Below are 23206 nucleotides of genomic sequence, written 5' to 3' on the forward strand. Positions count from 1 at the left end.
CAGACAGACAGACAGACAGACAGACAGACAGACAGACAGACAGACAGACAGACAGACAGACAGACAGATAGATAGATAGACAGATAGATAGAGAGATAGATAGAAAGATAGATAGACATATCGATAGATACAGCAATTGCTAAGTCATAAATTGATTGATGAATCGATTGATGGATAAATTGATTATTAAAGATAGTTGGATGGAGATAGATAGGTAGAATCTCTAACTATGACCACTTAATGTAATTCTTACTGTAGCAGGAGACTTCTTGATGGTAGGCACCTGTACGGCGAAAGGAAGGCTTTCACTGCAAAAAAAGAGTTCAATGGAAATCAGTAGTCTTGTTTATTTAAAAATCTATACACATCCACATATAAACTTTATCATAGTTTAAACGAATACTGGTAGTTGAGGACAACAACTGAACCACTCGAAAAAAAAGGTTTTAGAAGCACTTACTGTGGATGATGGCGGGCCCAGCCTCATCGTACTCCTGCTTGCTGATCCACATCTGGAAGGTGGAGAGAAATGCCAGGATGGAGCCTCCGATCCACACAGAGTACTTCCTCTCTGGGGGAGCGATGATCCGAGGGAGACAAGAGGCCAAGACACCATTGTTTAATGTGGATCCTACACGTCATTGAACACCGTCTGGTTTGCGTGCATGTGATTTTTATTTTTCATTTCAATGTCTATAATAGTATTCTGTAATTTTGGGGATTTCCGTACAACGCCACGTACCATTACATAAGCGTACTGTGTTTAGATATTATATACACTGTTTGAATATCTAAACACAGGTTTTTTTTTGCATATGGGGGTTATTTGCATATGTGTCTAAACCTTTCATTCTCATTTCGGTCCTGCGTTTGTACTGTACTTATCTACCTTTGATTAGAGTGGTAAGAGAACCGACCGAATAAAAAGCGTCTACACAACAAACTATTACATGAAAAACAGATCGATAAGGCACCTTGATCTCCGTGGTGCAGCGCCAGGGCGGTGATCTCCTGTGGTCATCATGGCATGTGGTCAGCGATGCCTGGGTACACGGCGGTGCCCCCCCGACAGGACGCTGTTGGCGTTCAGGAGCGGAGGTCGATGTCCACACTCCATGGGGCTGTTGGAGGTGGTTTCGTGGATGCCGGCCGACTCCATACCTGCAGAAGGTCCACTTTGCTAGTTAAGACACATTGAGTCATTTCGACAAGGTTTTTTTTGTGCAAAGCGGCTTATATATCTTTGTTTATATAATATAAAGGAACGTGTAATGGGTAGCCTGTAAATTTACATTTAGGGCATTTAGCAGATGCTTTATTCCAAATCGACTTATTCTTAAAGAAGATAGAGAAACAAAATATCGCTGTCGGTAGAGTAAAAATATTCAGTGACAGAAGTGCAGAGCACTTACAATTGCTAGATTTACTCATTCCCTGTATACAACAAGATAGATAGGATAAGATGCTATACAATGCTAAGTACTATTTTATAAGTGCCAGGATGTACAACATACAATAAGTGCATACATTGAGTGCCAGGGTGTACAACGTAAGATAAGTGCCTAAGAGGTGTGAGAGTAAGGGAGCAGAAGGGGCGTTGGTGGGTAGGGCAGGAGGCTATGCAGGGTCCAGGTGAACTCTGAACAAGTGAGTCTGGAGTCTCTTGCGGTTAGACCGCAACATGTACGGCAGATTGACTGTTTCTTCGGGTTTCGAACAGTGAAGCCATCAAGATCCATAAAACCCTGATCCCTAGACGGTAAGAGATGTTCTAAGGCAGGCTCTCTTGCGCACCTGTGCACCTGTTTTTGTTTAATGATATGACATGACACACTGTTTTTGTTTGCTGATGTGTTATTCAAAGGGGCTGGGTCCTGTTGACAGCTAAACAGGTGTCCAAGTGGCCCGTGCCGCAGAACAGCTGTGCTTGGGCCAGCAGCTGTCATCAAGTCAAAGATACTCTCCCCTTAGAAGCCATAGGAGAGCAGGTGGGTGGGTTATAGATCAAAGGTTCCCTGATCACAGATAGGCCTCTATATATAGTCATATAGTCTCATGTCTCGTTATAGAGTCCCAGGGATTCAACAAGCTTTTCCATGCCCGAACCCTAGCCCCATCTCGGGGGGTTCTTGTGGCCCAAGACCTACCAAATATTTAGAAAAAGCAATGTATTCTCATTACCATGTCTCAATAAGACAGATCGATAAGATGAATCCTACGTATATGTTGTTTTTCAATTACATAGTCCCCATTTCTGTCAAATGAAAGGCAATGCATACAATCATTTTTGAAAAATAAAGTTGATCAAAATGTTCCCGCTCTGTCCCCCTGCACGGACCCACTCACGGGTGTGTCTAGCGAGTGTCTAGCCAGTGTCTAGCGAGAGTCTAGCAAGTGTCTTCTCGGGCCAGTGTCTAGCCAGTGTCTAGGAAGGGTCCAGCGAGTGTCTTCACTTACCAGTGTCTAGCCATGGCTAGGAAGGGTCCAGCGAGTGTCTTCACTTACCAGTGTCTAGCCAGTGTCTAGCCAGTGTCTAGCGGGTTGTCCAGCCAGGTTCCAGCCAATGTCTAACCAGTGTCCAGCCAGTGTCCAGCCAGTGTCTAGCCAGTGTCTAGCGGGTTGTCCAGCCAGGTTCCAGCCAGTGTCCAGCCAATGTCTAGCCAGTGTCCAGCCAGTGTCCAGCCAGTGTCCAGCCAGTGTCCAGCCAGTGTCTAGCCAGTGTCTAGCGGGTTGTCCAGACAGTTTCCAGCCAGTGTCCAGGGAGTGTCTAGCCAGTGTCCAGGGAGTATCTAGCCAGTGTTTAGCGAGTATCTAGCAGGTGTTTGTTACGCACCGATGAAGGATGGCTGGAAGGGGGTCTCTGGGCAGCGGACGCTCGTTGCCGATGGTGATGACCTGACCGTAGGGTAGCTCGTAGCTCTTCTCCAGGGAGGAGGAGGATGCGTCTGGGGCATACTCGTTCTCAAGGTCCAGTGCCACGTAGCACAGCTTCTCCTTGATGTTGCAAACAATGTCACGCTCGGCTGTTATGACCACGTGTTTACGGTCAGTTCAATCATTCCTTGTGTTGTGCGTTAAAACTGTGACTAGCTAGTGTGTCTATCTCAACGGGTAAGGCGCGGCAGTTACACAGTCAGGGTCAGGGCTCAAACATACTCATCAATGCACTAACATGTACGCCATTTGATTAATATAACATTATATTTTAGTTATTTAAAGAGGTATTATTATAAATGATGATGTTTGTATAGTACAAGTATTTAACAAGTTTAATCAAAGAGGAGCTCTGGGCCCACCGGTGACTGACCTCGCTCAGTGAGGATCTTCAAGAGGTAGTCAGTGAGGTCTCGGCTGGCCAGGTCCAAGCGCATGATGGCGTGGGGCAGAGCATAGCCCTAGCTATATCGGCACGTTGTGGGACACACCATCATCAGTCCATTACCAATACCTGGAAGCAATCACACATGATGTTGTTTTTTTCAACACCAACATATGTTGTCAATATGTTGGTGTTGAATATATATGGTCATTCATTATGATTAAAATATGGGCTGTCCTCTTTCTCTCTCTCCCGCTCTCTCTGTATCCATCTCTCTCGCTCTTATTCTCTCTCTCTCTCTCCCCCCCCTCTCTCTCTCTCTCATGCACACACAGGAGATTATCTATAGACATTTCCCATTATGGCAGCCATTGCACTCCTAAACATCCCTGGAAGCAAGGATCCCTCTTCTTTGTTCCTTCTCAAGGTTTCCACAAGGAGGCACCAACCTTGGCTCAGGGTTATGCACTATCCCCTGATGTGGGCCCTGTGAAGCCGGGATTAAGGACTAGCCAAATCCAACAGCCTTGACTCGACCCTACCTGTCGTGTGCCCAGAGACGTTGGGAGACAGCACGGCCTGGATGGGAACGTACGCGGCGGGCACGTTGAAGGTCTCCAACATGACCTGGGTCATCTTCTCCCGGTTGGCCTTGGGGTTGAGAGGGGCCTTCCTCAGCAGGGTGGGGTGCTTCTCGCCCCACCCTGCTGGGGGGGGGGGGGGTCAGGAGCAGGAACAGGATCGAACAGGGTGGTTAAGTGATGTTATATTGGGTGTTTTATATTATTTTGTGAAGCTGTGTACTCGAGCCAAGGACTATGGATATTATTATTTTTTTTATAAATGGGATTAGTTTATAATTACATGTAATTTAATTAGAAATGTTTAGTATTATTATGATTAATGAATAAAAACTCTAAAGATAAGTCGGGCCGTTAAATATATAGTTGGATTTGTAATTGAAACAGTAATTTAAAACATGTGAAAAGAGAAAAAAATGTAATTAAGTAACTAAACAAATTGATGATGGTGAGTCAAACAAGAGAGCGCTCCAATGTAACCCTCATTGGTCAGTCGTGTTTAAAAATCCTTCATCCCTGATAAATCCATTCCAGGGCAGATCCGGGTCAGTTCTTAGTGGACTCATACTCACCAGATCCGTGCTGGTGCGGGACCTTGAGTCTGAAAACTGATGGGTGCCGAATAGCACCAATGAGGCAATTTATACTCGGACCCGTTTGTGTGTAGGATGTCATCCACAAACCCCCACTCCGATCTCCATATTTGCCGGCTTCCGTCAAGTCCATTAATGAAATAGGTAGGTCTCACTCATTTTACGCTAATGACACAATTACCAAGACTTCTACACAACTCCCCCGCTTATTAATACTTTTTTTGTTGTTGCTGAATTGCAATGGGCAATTTATCAAAAAGCAAACGCAGAGATTACATCAAAATGGAAAAAAAGGGTTCCATAGTTACACAAATAAAAGTGTTTTTTCTCGTTTGAGTTCGTACATTTGCGTCAGGAGCTCCAAAACAATGTATCCACTTAGTGTGTGGAGAGGCGCTCTACACGAAGAGGCTGCTGTGTCCACTGCAGCTGGCCAGAGCAGCTGCTGCCCGTTATCACAAGAACCCATTCCAAGAGGCCTTACTGTGGATCATCCCCTCTCAAGGAGGGGGCGGGAGTCCGCACACACACACACACACACGCACACACACGCACACACACACACGCACACACACACACACACACACACACACGCATGTGCACGCACCTCACTCTCCCACGAACACTCAGGCACACACAGGATCATGAACATATACAAACACACGCATGGGCATGTACACACACACAGACACAGACACAGACACAGACACAGACACAGACACACACACACACACACACACACACGCACACACACACACACACACACACACACACACACACACACACACACACACACACACACAGACACACACACACACACACACACACACACACACACACACACACACACTTCTCCTATCCTTTGTGTTTAATTGAATCATATCTACTCTTATCCATAACCTCATGAGGAGCTCGGGGACGATGCTGTAATGGATGTGCTGGTATCGCAACATGACTAATGGACGTAAAGTACTACTATGTCTACTCTATCTGCTATATCTTCAAAGTATAGTATAATCAATCACAATGTAAACAAAGTGTACATCAGCTATGTGTTTTTGTCAAATTACAATAGGCCTATGTAATGTGTACATATTAGTTTAACAATACCTTCAACTTAACCTCAGATTCAGCAATTTCTAACACGGGTCTTTGTTGTGTCTTTACTTATTCAAACAATTAATGAATAAAACCTTTTCCTTTACACAAGACAACTCTTTGGGTTAATATAAGCCTGCGTTCAGCATCATAGCCATGAAGAACACATGAGCAGCCAATAACATCAGTTAGATGTGATATGTGCGGTACACTTTAAGTATCCTGCCCAAAAGATAATAACAAAGGAAAGGACGTTCCGGGTGACATTCCCAGTTTAGTGAAACATAATAACAAAGAAAAGGACGTTCCGGGTGACATTCCCAGTTTAGTGAAACATAATAACAAAGAAAAGGACGTTCCGGGTGACATTTCCGGTTTGGTGAAACAGAGAACAGCAAAGTCTAAAGGCTGTTTAACAACATTGGATCATAGCGCAGCGAGTGGTCCCCTCTCCAACGAGGACAATACAAAAGGGCATGGCCGGCCATGAATCATACGTGGCTGTCACCCAATCCGACCCGCAGCCATACCCCTATGCTGGGCTGACTCTGTTCTCATCTTATGTCACCAACGATGCTCTTTACACCAACATCGTTCAGCTAACGCAAGCTCATTATAAACCCCAATGCAAACTAGAACGGCCTCCTGTGATCCACCTGGAGCAGAAACCATTTGAAATAGATATGAATTATATTTCAGGTAAGCACCTTGTTTAAACTACGACAGGATACACATGCACACGCATGCACTCATACATACACGCAAACACAAAAACAAACACAAACACACAAAAGCATGCACGCACGAAGACACATCGATGGTCAGATTGTAGTCATGGTGATATAGAGGTGCCCAGGTCTTGTAGTCTCCCTGTACCAGAGAGTAGGTAGGTTTTAAAAGCAACCCTACATGACTTTAATTATTTTACGATAGCCCATATAACTCTCCTAAATCCCCAGTTGAGGTGGTACTCTGCATTATTCAACAGCCGGGATGGGACAATGAGGGAAAAACTGCCTGCTACGGAAAAAGAACGATCGTGATTGATTTCTAATGGGAATTTCAGATCATAAGCAGAACGCAAGCCCTTTTAAAACCCAGATTGTTGGCTTTTTGCCTGGTGTGGTGTGGGCCAGGGCATCTGTCTGTCAATCGATAAAAAAGACACACACACACACACACACATACAGTATATATATACAGTATGGTAGCGTGTAAGTATTCCCTATGCTAGGGTTTTTCTCATATCCAGTTAATGAAAAATTACGAAAGCCTTTTTTTTTTACATCACATTGCCCTTGTATGTTTGATCGGCGAAGAAACTCATTAAAAGGTCGAGACTGAAAGACGACATGTAACACATTGATTAATGAATTTCTTTGTTTGTTTTTGTGCATATGTTGCGTGGGTGTTGTCTAATTCCAGCCAGACTATTGAGTGAAAATAAACATTGTTTTAGTCTTATTCTGGATATCTGATGGGAGTAATTAAACAAAGTTAAATTGATTAAGCTTCAGGCTTACATCAGCATTTCGTAAATTGTATACATGAATATATATTATCTGTACATATATTCAAGATCATGATATATAAGCGACAAACAGGTCAAGCAGTGACTCTCTGGACTCAGGATTTCTTGCGATATGTCATTTTGGCAGATATTGATTGGCTACACACTTTGTCGTAAATAATTGCATTTCTGTCTTAATATCGTTTTGTGTTTCAAAGCATGTGGCAAACCACTGAGAACAATCTACAACTGATCGGTTTAGCTGAGTACCCGATTCATAATATTGAATAATTTTGTTATCGTAAAGTCCGGAATTCCTTATACTGTATCTCATCCCTTGTACATGAATGTGGATGTGCCTGTGTGTGTTTGTGTGTGTGTCCTTGCATATGTGTGTGTGTGATACGTAGGTGTGTCTCTGTGTTCAGAGTCCAACATCTTCATTCACTGCGAATGCAGAAGGGTGGCGTTAATTAACATTGGTAGTGAACTCTTAGGAACTCGGTCCTGTGGGTGAGATTGGCGTTATTCAAACAATCAGGGCCACACTGTGCCCCCTGGGTCTGTGCTGAAGGACTGACAGAAGGCCAGCGCTGCAGAACACCAAGGAAGAAGGGACAGGAGGGAGGTAGCAAGAACGAAAGGAAGGAGACAGTAGAGGACAGCAGAAGAGGAACGGGAAAGTTAAAAGTCCCTTTGGGTGCAAACAGATTACCGATGCCGTGTGCAAGCACATACAGTATTTCCCGAACAACCATGCACACGCGCACACACACACACACGCACGCACGCACGCACGCACACGCACACACACACACACACACACACACACGCGCACACACACACACACACACACACACACACACACTAACACATGCACACAAAAACATGTACATAGACACACACGCAGTATTATTTAAAATCAAGCAATATTACGATGCATCCCTGGTCTCACATTATCATAATACAATCTTTCATGCCAGATAGCCTGCTGCTCCTGTAGAAAAAGGAAACGTTAGCTAGAAGCCATCATTCTGTATCCCTTACTCAATTCACCACACGCAACAGTATACACAACAAGTCTATTTTGTTTGTGTGTGTGCGTGCACATTTGTTTATCTGTATGTGTGTGTTTGCGTATGTGCGTGTGGGTGTAATAGTGTGTGTGTGTCCCTGTGTACTGGCATCGTGAGAGTGAAATTACAAAGCAGCATGTGGTTAATTGGATGTGGAGGCCTACATATCCTCCCTCCGAGGTCTGCTCCGAGCCAACGGGGTTCCATCCCCAATTTGTGCACCTCATATAATATTCAACCAGGCCAACACTATTTCTCTCCTCACTCTCTCCCCCTTCTCTTCCTACACTCCATTCAAATCTGTCTCCTGCCTTCTCTCTTTGGTTGCTTTCTCTTCCTCTATCCATGTCCATCTTTTTCATCATCCCTTTCTTTCCCAATCTGTCCCCCTCTCTTTCAATCTCTAGCATTCTCTCCGTCCCCCCCCGTCCCCTGGTTGCATCCAACCACAACGCTATCAGCTCAGCCTTCAGGCCCGTTCGGAGCTCAGACCGAGACGCAAGCACATCCGGTCAAAACTCCTGAGAAGAGAGAGAACCAAAGTTCACATTAAATACCACAGCAAGGTCCTACCAATAGGCAGGGACGCACTAGAATTTAATTGGATAGACTCGATATATACACCGTAACCATGACAACCTTGAACTAAACCAACGGTATTGGTCCGGGATTAGAGAGCAACATTGTAGCACAATATTACAACACAACTGTTGTTATACATAACCTTGCTGGTTGTGTTCTTCTGCTGTCATTTTTTTTGCCAACACAACCACAGAGCCAGGGAATGAGGCTAAGTCGCGCTTTGGATCTGCAAATGAAATATTCATGAATTAAATTTGAATATGTTCTGAAAAACGGGCAGATATACCAGTTTTAGTGCTGCTCAGCAAGACTACATTAGTCAAGTCCTCATCAGGATTTAAAAAAGTGTTAAATAAGTACCGTGTCCCAAAATAGTTTATAATAAGAAGCTCAACATTGTATTGTGATGTTCAAAACTGAGGGAAAGAGTTTTGAGTTCAAGACGGAGGTATAAAGTTATAGGATGAGTCAGCTCAACTGCCATTTGGTGAGTACGGTGTGCAAGATGTTTTGTCATGTTAATAATTTATGTTAAACATTCATGTATTCTCTTAGTCATTCAAATATATATTTAATCATTCAAGAAAGTGTAAAATATTGTAAAGTCTGAAGAAGCTTTCTCAGAAAACGACTTAAGTGCCCTTGGGCAAGTCAGTAAATAACTGGGCACCTAGACATTGCTGTTGACATAGACATCTTCACAGATTTATTAATGATGAGGTGGACTCTTTAAGAGACAATTTAAATGGGTAATACGAGTGAAAAATGTTTTAAATCCTTTTGTTTTTGTTTATCTAATAAGACAAGGCTAATTATTGCCATTGAACTGTATTGCTAATGATCAAGCAAAATGTTCATACTTTTATACTGACTTGAAGGTATTCAGTGCGCTCCAACATAGTTTGACTATGAGTATTAATGTCTTGACTCCTGCTGCTACTTACAATTTTGATGTGCATAGGTGTGAAAAAATAAAGGTCACGCTATTACTATTTGGTACACAAAAGTTAAGCTGTAATATTTATCCACTGTAGGGATTTCAAGGGCATGGTAGATAACAGACCAACAGGCTGAGTCATGCTAGCTCAGAAAGCCATAAAGTCATCAAACATTCCTCTGAGATTTAGCATAGTATCAAAACAAAAAAGATATTATATTTTTTCACATTTATATTAAGGAATCTGAAAGATTGCCATATGATCTAACAACAGAAAGGAATGAATTTAATTTGATTTCAACCCACTCAAACCAAGCTATTCATCAATGTTTCAATGTTGCTATTTCTCCCTGTCAGCGGTTCCCACATTTTGTCGGTTTTTATCGGGGGGCTTTCATGTTTTTCCACCTTTGTCATGAAACCTGACGGAAAAAAACATTCACAGCCGCGCGTCAAAACAGAACAATGACTCTGCAAACAAAACGAGGACAAGTTCAAAGCAGCGTTTTAATCGCATTATACGTTTTTTTTACGACTCTAAGCATTTTGATTGTTAAACCGCCATTTCCATTTCTTATCTTTCCGAGGCAGTGTCATCCTGACTTGAATAGCAAAACACAGTCTATTTGATTCCAGACAACCCCAAAACAAATTCGATATCCATGGTTCATTATAGACAATAGTACTCCACTTCATGGAGACCTTCTGGACATTTGGTAAAAAAAAAAAAAAAAGAACAGAAAAGAAAGATTAGAAAATCTACAAAATCCATTACTGAACATGTTCACAAAAAAACGGACAAATCATTTTTGTGGGCTCGAGGGCCGAGGGAGACTGGTTGTCCTCAACACAGGGGCTTGCCGTGTCTCATGTTCTGGGCACATCTCCGGCCCACGTTGGCCCCCTCCAGGAGCAAGTCGGACAGCCGGTCCAGGCCCACGCAGGTGGTGAGGGGGCTGAACAGGCCGTAGAGACCGCCCAGGGTGATGCTGATGGGCCAGCCGATTATCAGCAGGATCACCAGCCACATGATGCTCCAGAAACACGACCCACAACTGGCCATCCTAGTCTGGGGGGTGGGGAGATAGAAAGAAGAAAATGCCTCAAGGACAAAGATAGGCGTGGGTATGGACTGGTGTGTTACAGGTGGTGAAGTACAATTCATTTAGTGGCATCTAGAATTGAGGTTGCGGTTGAAACCAACTGAACTGCATGCCTGGCCACAGCCCAACCAGACCCCCCTCTGAGATGAGAGATTATGAGATTGTGGAGTGGCCCTGTTGTTGATCTGGACATACTGGTCAGGGTTTAACCATGGCAGTCTGAAAGCATCGTAAGCCTGCCTTTTGCAGTGACCACCGTGTTCACATCTGGCCAATGAGATCAACCGGCCAGCGACTTAAAAGCCTTAACCCCCCAGACCCTCCCTCCCCAAAGAAATTGGATAGTGGAGTTTTGGATACACAGATTTTGTTAAGTAATTGTAGTATTTACGATCTACTAAAATCGATAAACTAAAGATGTAAATTATAAAGTACCTACAGTCTCCAGATAAATCTAAAGAACTGTTTTAAGACTGGATGTCTAGTGTTCCTGATTTGTCACTGACAAATGTGGTCATTTCCTCTTGTGGTGTCCCGGTCCTGAATCACAAACACGAGTTAATCTTGTGCTTTCAGTCACTACTAAACCACAAGGTAATTACGAAATACAGAACACATGGTCCATCAAGATCAGCTATTCCTTCCCTGTGGTAGCCTTCAAGGCGTTTCATACTCAACTACCTTATATCACAATTACATTTATGACTTGAAAATTGTCTTCCTGCTACAGGCAACACAAGTATTAAGAGGAAATATATATCTACAAACAAGGTTATACTGAAATTCACCAAATATAAACTCCTTAGTAAAGTAAGGTCAAAAATATTTAGATCTGACTTCACCAATACATATTTGCTTCCGAAATTTGGAATATAACAGAAAAGTTATTCTGCATGGAATTAGTTCCTCAAACACACACACATATAAACACTATAGTGAGGGGGTTAGAGTACAGAGCAAAGTAGCTATTAAGCCTAATGAATACCTGCCGTGGGATTAAAAAAGACATGTTCACCTTCAGCGCTGGAAAGTTTCCCAAGAAAGTGAGCAGCGATTCTTCTCTCCCGTCTGGACAGATTTCCCTTCGGTTCCAAAGTGTCCTACACGGTGGCTCACAGATTGTCCGGCTTCGCCACTACCCCACCAGTTCCAGCCCCCTATTCACAAGCACAACAACAAGGTCCCACAGACGGCTGGATTCCTGAGAGGCCAAGCTGTAAGGAAAGGGGCATTTAGCAATTTGTCAGCAAGCATACCACACAAATGATATTACACAACGTGACCGTTTGTGTGACTGCAGTGAAAGCGTGTCATGGGTTTGTGGAAATAGCAGAACTCGTGTGTTACGGAACGCAGAAGCTTCGTCGTCAGCCTAGCCTCCTCCTGATCTGAACACACTGTACAAATGAGTCAATCATCAATTATGCAAATCAAGAACTGTGTCAATAATATCAATTGTTTACTTGGAGTTTATTGTTAAGGAAAAGCATGATAAAGACAATCTATTTATGAGACTTGTATCTGAAGCAAATTATGGTAATTTTGATTCGATACAATGCCAATATTGTGGAGATATGTGTTTAAGCATCTTGCTGAAGGATGCCTACTGGGGACATAGGGCTTTGAACCCAGAAGTCAACACCCTAAACTAGACTACCCTCCCTGACTCCCATGCAATTGATATACGAGCCTTCCGAAATTATCCCCCCAGAAATTAGATCCTTAAACACACCATCCACTGTAGGTCTGTACCACAACAACCAGAACCAGCAGAGAGCCAGATGCCTGTGGACCAGCTCCGAACCAGCAGCCGGGCAAGGCGCTGCACGGCTGGCCTACTCATACCGGACGTGGTGGGGAGCAGTGGATGAAGCTGCCCGAGGTACACTGGAACAAGCTGACCTCTGGTGCATGACTACAACCAGAGTTAAAAGTCTGTGTGGCAGCCTGCAGACGGAGGACATATGCAGAGAAATGCCTAGAAGGCCATGTGCTGTGAACCGAGTAATGTTACGTAAAAGGTTGGTGCAATAAAAAACGTCCATGCGGGATTTCTTCTTATTTAAATAATTAAATGCATTTTTTTCCACTATGCTTGATAAAACCATCGTGGTACTCTGAAGCCAGTTTTCACCGTCACTTGGGTTCAAGTACACCACAGCCAAGTCAGTATGTGAAGATATGAATATGTCTAAAAGAGAGAGACGACTGTACATCTTAGTGTGCCAGTTCAAATCCTTCAGCGGTACGACGGCCCCAGGGTTGGCTGACTGACCTATAAAGGCAGCTTAGCCGAGGCTTGTCCCGCGGGCTGCAGACACCAGCCAATCAGATTGTCAGACTCCAGATGTGCTTAACGAGGGGGGCAGGAGGTGGATGAATGGCCTGGATAATCATGACCGGGGAGTTTTACGGAAATCCTTAGAAGACTACGTAAATAATACGTCTGAAAATAAATCTGAAAGAGTAAGGGAAGAGGAAAGAAGAAATGACTTAATAAAAATGTAAGAGGCTTTGCTGTGTGTGAAAAAACATTGCATTTTATTCAAAAACAAAAAAGACATAACGTTTACAAAATCAGTTTCAGATAAGAAAAACCGAGGAGCCGATAGAGAAAGCGCTCTCTATGGCCCCTGCTCCTGCTCCTGCTCCTCTCCACTCTCCTCCCCGTCGCTGTCGCTGTCCCGGCCGGGGTGCTCCGGCATCTTGGGACGCTCCTCTGGTTTCTGGCTCTCCTCTTTTTCTTCGGCCGCAGCCTCTGCTGGTTTTGGCTCAGCGCTCGCAGCCTCCTCTGCATTCTCCTGCTCCATGGGGGTCTCCTTGTCCCCCTCCTTCTCCTTGTCCCCCTCCTTCTCCTTGTCCCCCTCCTCCTCCTTCTTCTCCTCCTCCTCCTGTTCCATAGAGCTGGGCTCCTCGGCCTGGACGACGGGAGCCTCCTTCAGGGTCTGCTTAGGGGGCAGAGCTAGCCTTTGCTGTTGCTGTGGAAATCGCAGAAGAGAGCAAGACACGGTTGAGACAACGACAACCCTAAAGCGACGTAGGGATAAGTGAAAGAACAAAACGGAATATATTCATCCTTGGTCTTCCAAGTGGGTTGAGAACATCTTTGTTGTTCTCAACCCACTTTTAGTAGTCACTAAGCCGTCTAAACCCTGTCCAAAAGGAAAAGGAAACTAGGAACTGTGAAAGATTAGGCATGTTATCGGTGCTAAATGTAGAGCGAATTGTGACTACCCAATCCCAAATATTGTTTTTTTCCCCTTCCTTAATCGTGACATCATTCTGTCTCTATCTGATGGTAAAGTATCCATGTTCAGACCCCCTCGGGTAACCTGGTAAACACCTCAGATTCCTACTTCGGATATACACATCCTTGTTTCCCATTTGCTCTCCCATGCACTGAACTGAAGCGATTTCCTCTCATCTGACATGTTCCCCATGCTGCATTAAAGTTTAAAGGTTGAAGCATTTTCAAAATAGCTACGAGGGAAATAGAGGGAGAGAGAGAGAGAAAAAAAAATCGTCCAGATGCTTGATGTCTTACTGTAACAGAGCAGAGTAAGAGTCTGGGAGGCTTGTTGTGTGTGTTGGATGTGTCGATGTTTGAATCTCTCAAGAACCCTGGAGTAGATGACTAGAGTGTTGTGGTTTAGTAGCAGTGGGCTTGATAAACTTGGTAAACTGCTGATCTGACTGTTGCGGTATCTGCAATAATGGCTTTACACTATAATTATAAAAAAAAACCTGCTGTGTACATTCTTGGCCATAACGACTTACAGTATATACACTAATTAAGTTGTGGATGTGCATATTCAAGTGTAACCTACGTTACCACCAACATCAAGTGACTGGAGACATTAGCCACGGCCTCCAAAAGTTACTGTTTTACGGTTCATTATATGCTCAGCTGAAAATAGTGTCATGTGATGCCTTGAGTTTTGACTTCAGTGATTGGCTTCTCTCCAACATGTGCCCAGTAGGTCTGGTTCCTGGTTACCTGTCTCTGCTGCTGCTGCATCATCCTCATGTACATGGTGTACGCCAGGTTGGCCATCTCTGGCATGTCCTTCACGACGTGGTCAGGCTGCTTCGACGCCTCTCTCTGGTGGGGGACAGAAGCAGGGAGTCGGGGGATGCATGAGAGCGTGAGAGAGCTATGGACCGGTTGGGAAGGGGGTCTGAGGCTGACCCTCACACAGGACAGGGGGTGTAGGTCGATGTAAGACAGTCAAATGCTTGAACTACCACGCTGTCATAGTTATATATATATATCCAGGAGTAAAGCAGCGCAGTCAAGGACCATCGCTTCGTGAACCTGTGGGTTGTTTCTGACACTTCCTTGCGTTAAAATGTCCCAAATCATGTGCTTCGGAAACATCCGGCGCAAATGTATCGTCGACGTCACCTTTGCTGGTTCTGCTCGGTGGAGAAAATAATAACCATTCACCCGTTGGATGTCTGCCTGTCTGAGTGTAAGCGGTCGTGCGACATTTAACGCTGTGGGATGCTTCGGCGATTTGATATACGAGGGGAATTAAAAAACTAGGGATGCGTCGAATATTAATTCAACTGGTCGGTTGCGTCTGAAATTGAGCAGTAATGTACCGCTCTCACAGTGGCTCATTGAGCAGGGTGTTAAAACAGGTCTGGGTGCTTTATGGAGCTTCAGAGCTAAACTGTGCTTGAGGTTTTATTGCTGGGGAGGTTATCAAAGAGAGACGTGACACTTTAATCACTTCTGCAATTAGAGGACATCCTTGCTTGTCCAATACCCCGGACAGAACCGACTGCACATTGCGAATCGCGCCAGCGTACCTGCATGTATAAAGTGCATGTCCGTACTTGATGCGTTTGCCACCGTTTCAGCAATGTCATTGAGCCCCGCTAGGCTCGCGTGTAAACAACGGAAGGGCCGTGGGCTTCATTTGGACTGTTCCTAAAGCGAGGGCTAATCAGATTGATGCCGGGGCCCAGAAGAGCTGTCCCCAACAGGGGGAATCCCAGCCCTGGTGCCAGAGGAAGTGACCGGGCTCTAAGGAAGATAAGAGAGGCGTGGTCTTTGGGCAACCTTGTTTTCCTAAATGCCCATCCCCAACCCCCAGAGATGCTGGCACCGCGGCCAGACTGAATCCGTCTAGCGCCGACCGGGCCTAGCAGGGATTGTTGGTGGGGGGGGGGTGCGGCGAGAGATGCTTTGCCTTCTGACCTTTGCTGATTAATTATAGCCTTGGCCTGCAGACGCCTATGCAGACTAGGAGCGCAGGGTTAGGGGCCGAGTGGGAATGAAGATTCCATTCAGAATTCAGAGGCAGGATTAGGCCGGGCGTTTTGGCCGCTACCAGTCTGTGGGGGGAAGGTGGAGGGTGGTGGATGCGGATGGTAGGACGACGGTGTTAGGACACTAACACCCCTGGGGATCAGAAGGGGTCGGGGAACCCATCCCAAGATGCTACAGGCGTAGTGCAAAAGCATTTCTTTCTAAGGTCTCGCTTTCTCATCGTTCCAAATATTATGAACTTTTTCATTGGTTTGTTATCCTGACAAACTCACTAACGTCATTAAATTCTTTAAATATATTGCATTTCATTGAAACATCTATGGTCAGGTGAGTGAGTGAGTGAGTGACTGAGTAAGTAAGTGAGTGAGTGAGTGTGAGAGCGAGAGTTACTTACAGGCTGCTCCTGGTTGTAGTATTCGTGCGGTCGGATGTGCAGCTGCGGCGGGCGGGCGGTCAGCTGGTTGAAGGCGGGGGTGAGCTCAAAGCAGTTCTGGAACAGGGCGACCCGGCCGAAGACATAGAGGCCCAGTCTGGCTCGGGACATGGCCACCACCAGACGCCTCACGTCCCTGTGGACACAAAGAGACCAGGGAGGGGGGGGGGGGGGGACATGGTGATGAATGGTACATCATCCAAAGAGAGAGCCTGTTCCTATATAAGGAAGCTCTACCCTTAAAAAAAAATTGAAATACAAAAAATAAATACAAAGCCAAATGAGCAAAGTAATGGAATGCATTGAATTCTGCTGCATGTCATTAAGGAGCAGGTAGGTAGGTTAGGTATCCCCTTCGATGATGGCTACAGGTCAATAGCGTACACTGGGACTCAAACCCAAAACCTTTCGGCTGCGAGGCAACCACTGCATTATGCTTGCCTTCCAAGATTAAAAGATGGGGTTGGGTTCAGGCGTGAGAAGGGAAGGTGAGAAGGGTGTCAGCAGAGCGCCGGAGAGGGAGGGGATAGGATAGGGGGAGAAGGCAGGGTGTTGGACGAGCAGAGGGGTTTAGAAAAGGATAAGCGACACCAGGTGAGGGGGAGACATAGAAGAATGGAGGGAGATGGAAAGAGAGAGAGGGGGAGGGCTTGAAGGCAGAGATACTGGCTGAGCTTTCTTCACCACCCCCCACCCCCATCTTTTTATTTCTGCCATCCACTAGAATTAAAGGATTAGAGCGAGGAGAGGGGATGGCTTTTTTGGAAGTCAGGCACATTCCTGCTCGGATGGCTGTAACAGGCTAAATGTTTAATAAAATATAGTCATCTGTCCGCGAGCTAGCTCCCGCAGCACAGAGAATCCATTGGGAGTCCTGTACGCCTGGCTTAATCGGACCTGATAGAACCCATTGTTATCGACTGAATCTAATCACTTTAGCCATTCTGGACGGCGGAGGCTAACGCTACAGGCTACCGTTTTGAGGTTCAACACGCGGCTGTTATTCTCGGCTCTCATACGGTTACGCTTGTGGTAGTGGGGTAATGGTGTGTAGACAGAGGGAAGGGGCTTTGCATGGCTCCTTGCGTTCACGAGTGATGGGTGAATATTGAATTTTATACAGTGTTTTATACTGTTTACTCTTTTATTGAAAGGGAGATTCAAGGTTTTTCTATTGGCTGTATATTGCTGCCCCACAATATTTCAGTTTGTTGGGCGTCTTTAACTTGGCTCAAGGAAAGCTGAATATCATGGAGGAGTACAAGTGGAAATACTCATCTTTGTCTTATTTAAGCAGCTTTGGGCAAGATTCAAAAACTGTTTTGATGGGGAATCAATTGACTCAAATTCATGCTTATAACACAAGCACGCACAGTCTTTCTCCATCGCCCACCAAAATCCAAATATGTAAAATAGCACAAGGACACAGGCAGAGAATGGGCTTAAGACTAATCAATGCAATATGCATAACTTGCACACAAATATGTATAAAATGTGTTCCATTTAAAAAAATATGCACAATTATACATCGGGAACATCTGTGAGTGTGTCCTTTAAATATGCTGCCTAACACGATGCATTATACATAAAAAAGGAATTCCAAAGCATAATTATATTGCCACATAGATATCGCAACAGCAGGCGACCAATGAGCACGGGTTTAAGGAGAGGGGAACCAATCATAACTCTACACCTGTACACATGGCTCTGTTGAGACACTAACCTGGGTTACTCTGGGACATGGCAGGGCAAAGTTGATTAACACACATCTATGTCCCTATGTGTGGGTGTATGTGTGCATGTTAATGCATGTGTGCATCCCCACACACACACACATGTGCATGGATATAAACCCTCGGTGCGTTTCAGCATCACAGGAAAATATTTCTCAATCAAAGAGTGAGGGTCAGCTTTTCATACGGTCAGCCGGGTCCCTTTTCGGTTGTCAAGGAAGCCGGTTGCCATGGGGAGAGAGGCGGGGGAGGAGTAAAGTATATAGTGTGATGGGGGATGGGGGGGTAGAGGTGTGCCAACTGGTACACCAAAGTGCGCTGTGTGGAGCAGGATTCTTTCCTTATGAATCGTTGTGCTTCCAACAGCCATTGAAAAATAAATGGGATACAGAGGTTGAATGAATTACAAGGGGTTTAAGGTTAGAAATATCGTAGAATTTAAACAATATGGGGTCTTTTTGCATGCGTTATTATACCCTTGTTATTAATCACATACACCAACATTGCTCAACGATGGATCACAATGTGTCAAAGACATTCAGCTCCCAACCACCATCATTTCCCTGCTTGTAAATAAATACAAAAGACAGTATAAAAACAGAGCGCAACAGATAGACATGACTAGGGGTATGAGAATAGCCAGGAAAGAACGTGAGGAAAGACCAGTGTAAAGATAAGAGCAACAAAGACGTGTTCTTGTATGAACGATGACGACAAAGCCAAAGCCACGAGCCACCTCGGGCACAGGGGTTGGCCGATGGTACATCGCGAGCTGGCCAAGATGTTTTCAATTTGACGTGAGACAAGATCAAATGAATGATACCGGAGACGAGGGCAGGCAAGGTGCTGTCAACAAGATAAATCACCGCTTTGCGCTGCCCGCTGCACTTTATACACACACACACAGAAAATGGAGGTTTCCATGTTTCTTTCTTCCCTTTAAGAACCACTTCTGCGAACAGGCTGGTGTGAAGGGCGGGTTATAAGGATACCAGGGCCATCATTTGCATATGCCTCCACGCGGGACAACCGGGACCTTTTGCTACGACCTTTGGGGGGCAGTGATGCTCTGGTGGTGTGTCTGTAAAGGAGCCCGTTCCACAAGCAGGGTTCATACATCAAAGCCTGCATAATGGCACAGGCGACTGGACAGTGCAGTGCAGTGCAGTGCACTGGCCGTTGGGCTCCGGTTTGTCTTATAAAGTTTCAAAGACATTCATCAGCGGAATAAAAGCAGAATGATCACAAAGTCCTCGGAGCCATTGGGAACCTGCTAATCAGCTCTGATGACCAAATAAGGACAGAGGGAAGGCCGGAAGAAAGGGAGGGGATTGAAAGAAAGGAGGGGAACAATGGGGGCGGACTGGGAACATCAATTATAAAAGAGGAAGATCTGAGAAGGAGGGAGGAGAAGAAAGTCAGGCTGAGCAACGGCGATGGGAAGGCAGGGGTAACGGTACTGTACAGGTACGGGGGCTGTTAATAGTCCCTAATAGCTCCGCTCCATGGTTTGCCTTTGATCCAAACGTGTGTCTTTGTTCGGTGCTCTCACCCCAATCATCGCTCCACAATGGCTTCCCTAAACCTACCCGGTTACTGCAGTCCCACATCAACCCCTCTCCCCCAGACCAATGGCGGCTGAAATTAAACCCTTAAAAAAACACAAAGAATAAAGAGAGCTCCCATCCCTTTTCAGCCAACTCCACAGTTAGGAGACAGGAATAGGGAACCTGTGATTGGCTGTCTCCTGGGGCCCCGGAGCCCACTCTTCTGCGCTCGCTTCCTCTGGGGATGTGCATCTTAACCAATGTCCCCGTGACGTACGGTATATATTTAGGATCTGTTTGGTTCCTGAAATGTTTTTTTTCTGTGCGTGCGTGCGTGCGTGCGTGGAAGCTGTATCACTTGAAGTGCTTACCTTAGGTGTCCTACAGCTTTGGTGCGGACCAGTGAGAGGATGATGTAGTCGTTCTGCTGACCCTGGAATCTGTCCACCGTTGTCACCTACACAAGCACATGCAGATGGATGAATATCCCTTATTTTTAACACACACACACACACACACACACACACACACACACACACACACACACACACACACACACACACACACACACACACACACACACACACACACACACACGCGCACGCACACACACACACACACGCGCACGCACAAGCCCCCAGAGGCACATACAGTCAAGCAAACACACGTCACACACTATATTAAATATATATGTTTTTGTCAGACATTGTTATTGGTGCCATTACTTCATACATTGCATTTTGTCAATCTATTACATTTAATAATAAACTCATATCTGACACAGTCTGAGATTTTCTTGTGTTGCACTGAAGCTTTTGGTTGTCCCTGTTCTCACTAGAGCATACATTTTAAGGGGGAAGGCAAGAATATACATAATAAAAGCAAACTAAACTGATCAAATAGCAAGCGGCTAAAAGCCTTGGATCCCTATCCCTTCAGCGGAAACAGCTTTGCATGCATCTTTAATGTGGTGATCTGCGCTACACCTCTTAAAAAGCACCGCCTCATTGTGCTTTGTTATGAATTTGTGAGTGAGTGAGTGCAGCGATATTCGCATCTCGCGGAAAGTTGGTATATACAATAAATGTTACGGCTTAACAGGTTGTCCATTTGGACCCAATGTGAGGAAACCCTCCGTGTTCGTGGTACACAGCGTTGCCCAGGTACCACGCATCAAAACACCACAGCGACACACGGCCGCGCCACAGAAATCACCCCACGGTCATGGCCCTGTTCCACTGGTCTGATGCAGTGGACGCTCATTGGCACACTGCTCCCAGCGGTAGAGGACAGGGCTGGAGAGCTGCACGCTTTGCATGCGAGAGAGGCAGCGAGCGAGTGGAAGAGAGATTTAAAACAGAGAAAAAAAGATGGAGCAAGAAAAGCGAAGAGGGAGCGGTACAGAGATTGAAAGAGTGTGATGGGTGGGTTGGCTCTGCGCAAGTACAGACATATATTTATTTTGGACCCCCTGTTGCCATGTAGAACAGGTGCAGCACCGGGGGCAACAGTATGTTGTTTTTGGAGTAGCGTGAGGCGGACGTCTCTCTGCACAAGAATCAAGCAGCACCACCACGCTCAGCATCTGACCTTAAAATTAGCCCCCCCAACCCCCCACCCCATCCTTGGTAATGCATGCATGGACATTGGGAGGGATTCAACCAGATGGTGCTGGTTTAGTTAGGAAGAACACAATGATTTCAGCTACTGGGTGTACACTGTGGAGTAGAAAGACAGACTCAGAGAGAGACAAATATAGAGAACACAGAGAAGGGACAGACAGACAAACAGGCAGAGAAAGACAGCTAGAAGGACTCAGAGACAGAAAACAGAGTTGGGGAGAGAGCGATAGAGAGAGTGCGAGAGAACGGAGACGACGAGGGCCCCAGATAGAAGGGCCCTCAGGGCATAGCGTTTTGCATGGTGTTTAGTTATTTATGTGAAATCTTCCTGCGAGTGAATTGCAGAGGTCATGTCCCAGCAGCAGCAGACGCATGTCTATGGATACAAGATCATTTTGAATAAAAAGGCACACACAGAACTTGTGTACTGTGCAAAATTGTATGCATGTAGGCAATCCCAAATATTTGCTCTCATTAAAGCCAGTGCTAGGCTAATGGAAGCATTCTACCCTTTTCAACTTTGCCCTTTTCTTCTACAAAAGCCTTATTCACCTGGAGCCATCTTGGTTCCATCTGGATCCTAGAGGCTAGCTGGGTGGGGGGAACTGAACGCATTAGTTCCCCCCAGCTAGCTAGCATTTAGAACCAAGGCGGCTGCAAGGTAAAAAGGGGCAGTTGTAACTTGGACAATAACGCTTCCTTTGTCAGTGAAGGACCTTGTGATTGAATATTCAACCCCTTTCTCTCCGTTTCATTTCCTGGTCTGGTTCAGCTTGAACAATGGCTATTACAATTAAGGAAGGATAGGACTCCAATGATCCATATCCCTGTTCTGAAAATAATGTACAAAAGGACATACGCGGTTCAAAATAATTTCTTGCCACCTTGTTATCTTTTGAGGAAGCGCGTAGCCTGCTGTGCTGAAACTAGGCGTCTAAAGGATCAGTGAACTAGTCTGACAGCGACAGCAAGTGTGTGTGTGCCCAGGGTTCCCGTCATCTCAGCTGGGGTGTTGTTCCCCTGCTACCACTGCTAGTTAGGACTCAAGGAGCGGGACACGTTGTCCAATGCGTGTGACAGATGATTGGAGAAGGATGATGAGGCAGGTGTTTGCGTGGATTTCCCCATTGATGCGTCACCCCACTCTTTCTTGGACTCGACTTGCCATTTATTTACCATTGACACGGACACAAGTTGAGTCCTTGTGATAGCAGAGGCGGCTATCTGTCCTTGAGCTAAACTGTGTCTCAGCGTTTGTCCTGACGCCCTACTACAAACTTACATCCCCATCCCCTTTATACAGGTGGAAATTGATCATTTGACAGCCATAATGTAATCCACAAAGATAACACTTTTTTAGAAACTGCCCATGGCAGGGGGAGGTGCAGTCGTATTGGGTTTGTGGGCTTATGCCACCTTCATCTCAGGTATATCCTTATCTCGCTGTCCCGTTCACCACGAGTATATTGCAATATATCTGCACAAAAAAAAAAGATAACAGTCCATACGAACAGTTTAGAAATAAGCTGAAATCTAACAGCACTATTTAGTAATCAAGCTTTGATCCAATGCGACTTACATCGAACATTACTGAGCAGGGAAGGGGTTTAGGCGTCAGACTCAATGAGGCCTGTAGGAAGACTGCTGAGATCGGGGTTTCCAACCCAGAACCTTGCGGCTGCGTGTCAGACGACCCTGTCGCCACCACACATTTTCACACTAACGCTGCTTGACTCAGTTCTTATGCTGAAATAAGAAGTCATTAATTTTATCACGCTCACTTCCGATTCTATC

General features: G+C 45.3%; 1 protein-coding gene and 1 pseudogene across 1 annotated transcript in view; both read right to left on the reverse strand.

The window, feature by feature from the left end:
• Positions 1-446: 446 nt before the first annotated feature.
• On the reverse strand, positions 447-4987 carry LOC130382140 (actin, muscle-like; annotated as a pseudogene).
• An 8237-nt stretch (positions 4988-13224) lies between these two features.
• Positions 13225-23206, reverse strand: part of aqr (aquarius intron-binding spliceosomal factor) — a 57061-nt gene continuing 47079 nt past the window's right edge. Inside the window, exons 34-37 of the mRNA XM_056589954.1 lie at positions 20162-20247; positions 16472-16646; positions 14797-14901; positions 13225-13777 (exon numbers count right to left, since the gene is read on the reverse strand). Coding sequence (XP_056445929.1) covers positions 13424-13777; positions 14797-14901; positions 16472-16646; positions 20162-20247 — 720 coding nt within the window. The 3' untranslated portion in view covers positions 13225-13423. The remainder of the gene's footprint in view (positions 13778-14796; positions 14902-16471; positions 16647-20161; positions 20248-23206) is intronic.

This window comes from Gadus chalcogrammus, chromosome 5 (assembly GCF_026213295.1).
Source record: "Gadus chalcogrammus isolate NIFS_2021 chromosome 5, NIFS_Gcha_1.0, whole genome shotgun sequence".
Classification (NCBI taxonomy): Eukaryota; Metazoa; Chordata; class Actinopteri; order Gadiformes; family Gadidae; genus Gadus; species Gadus chalcogrammus.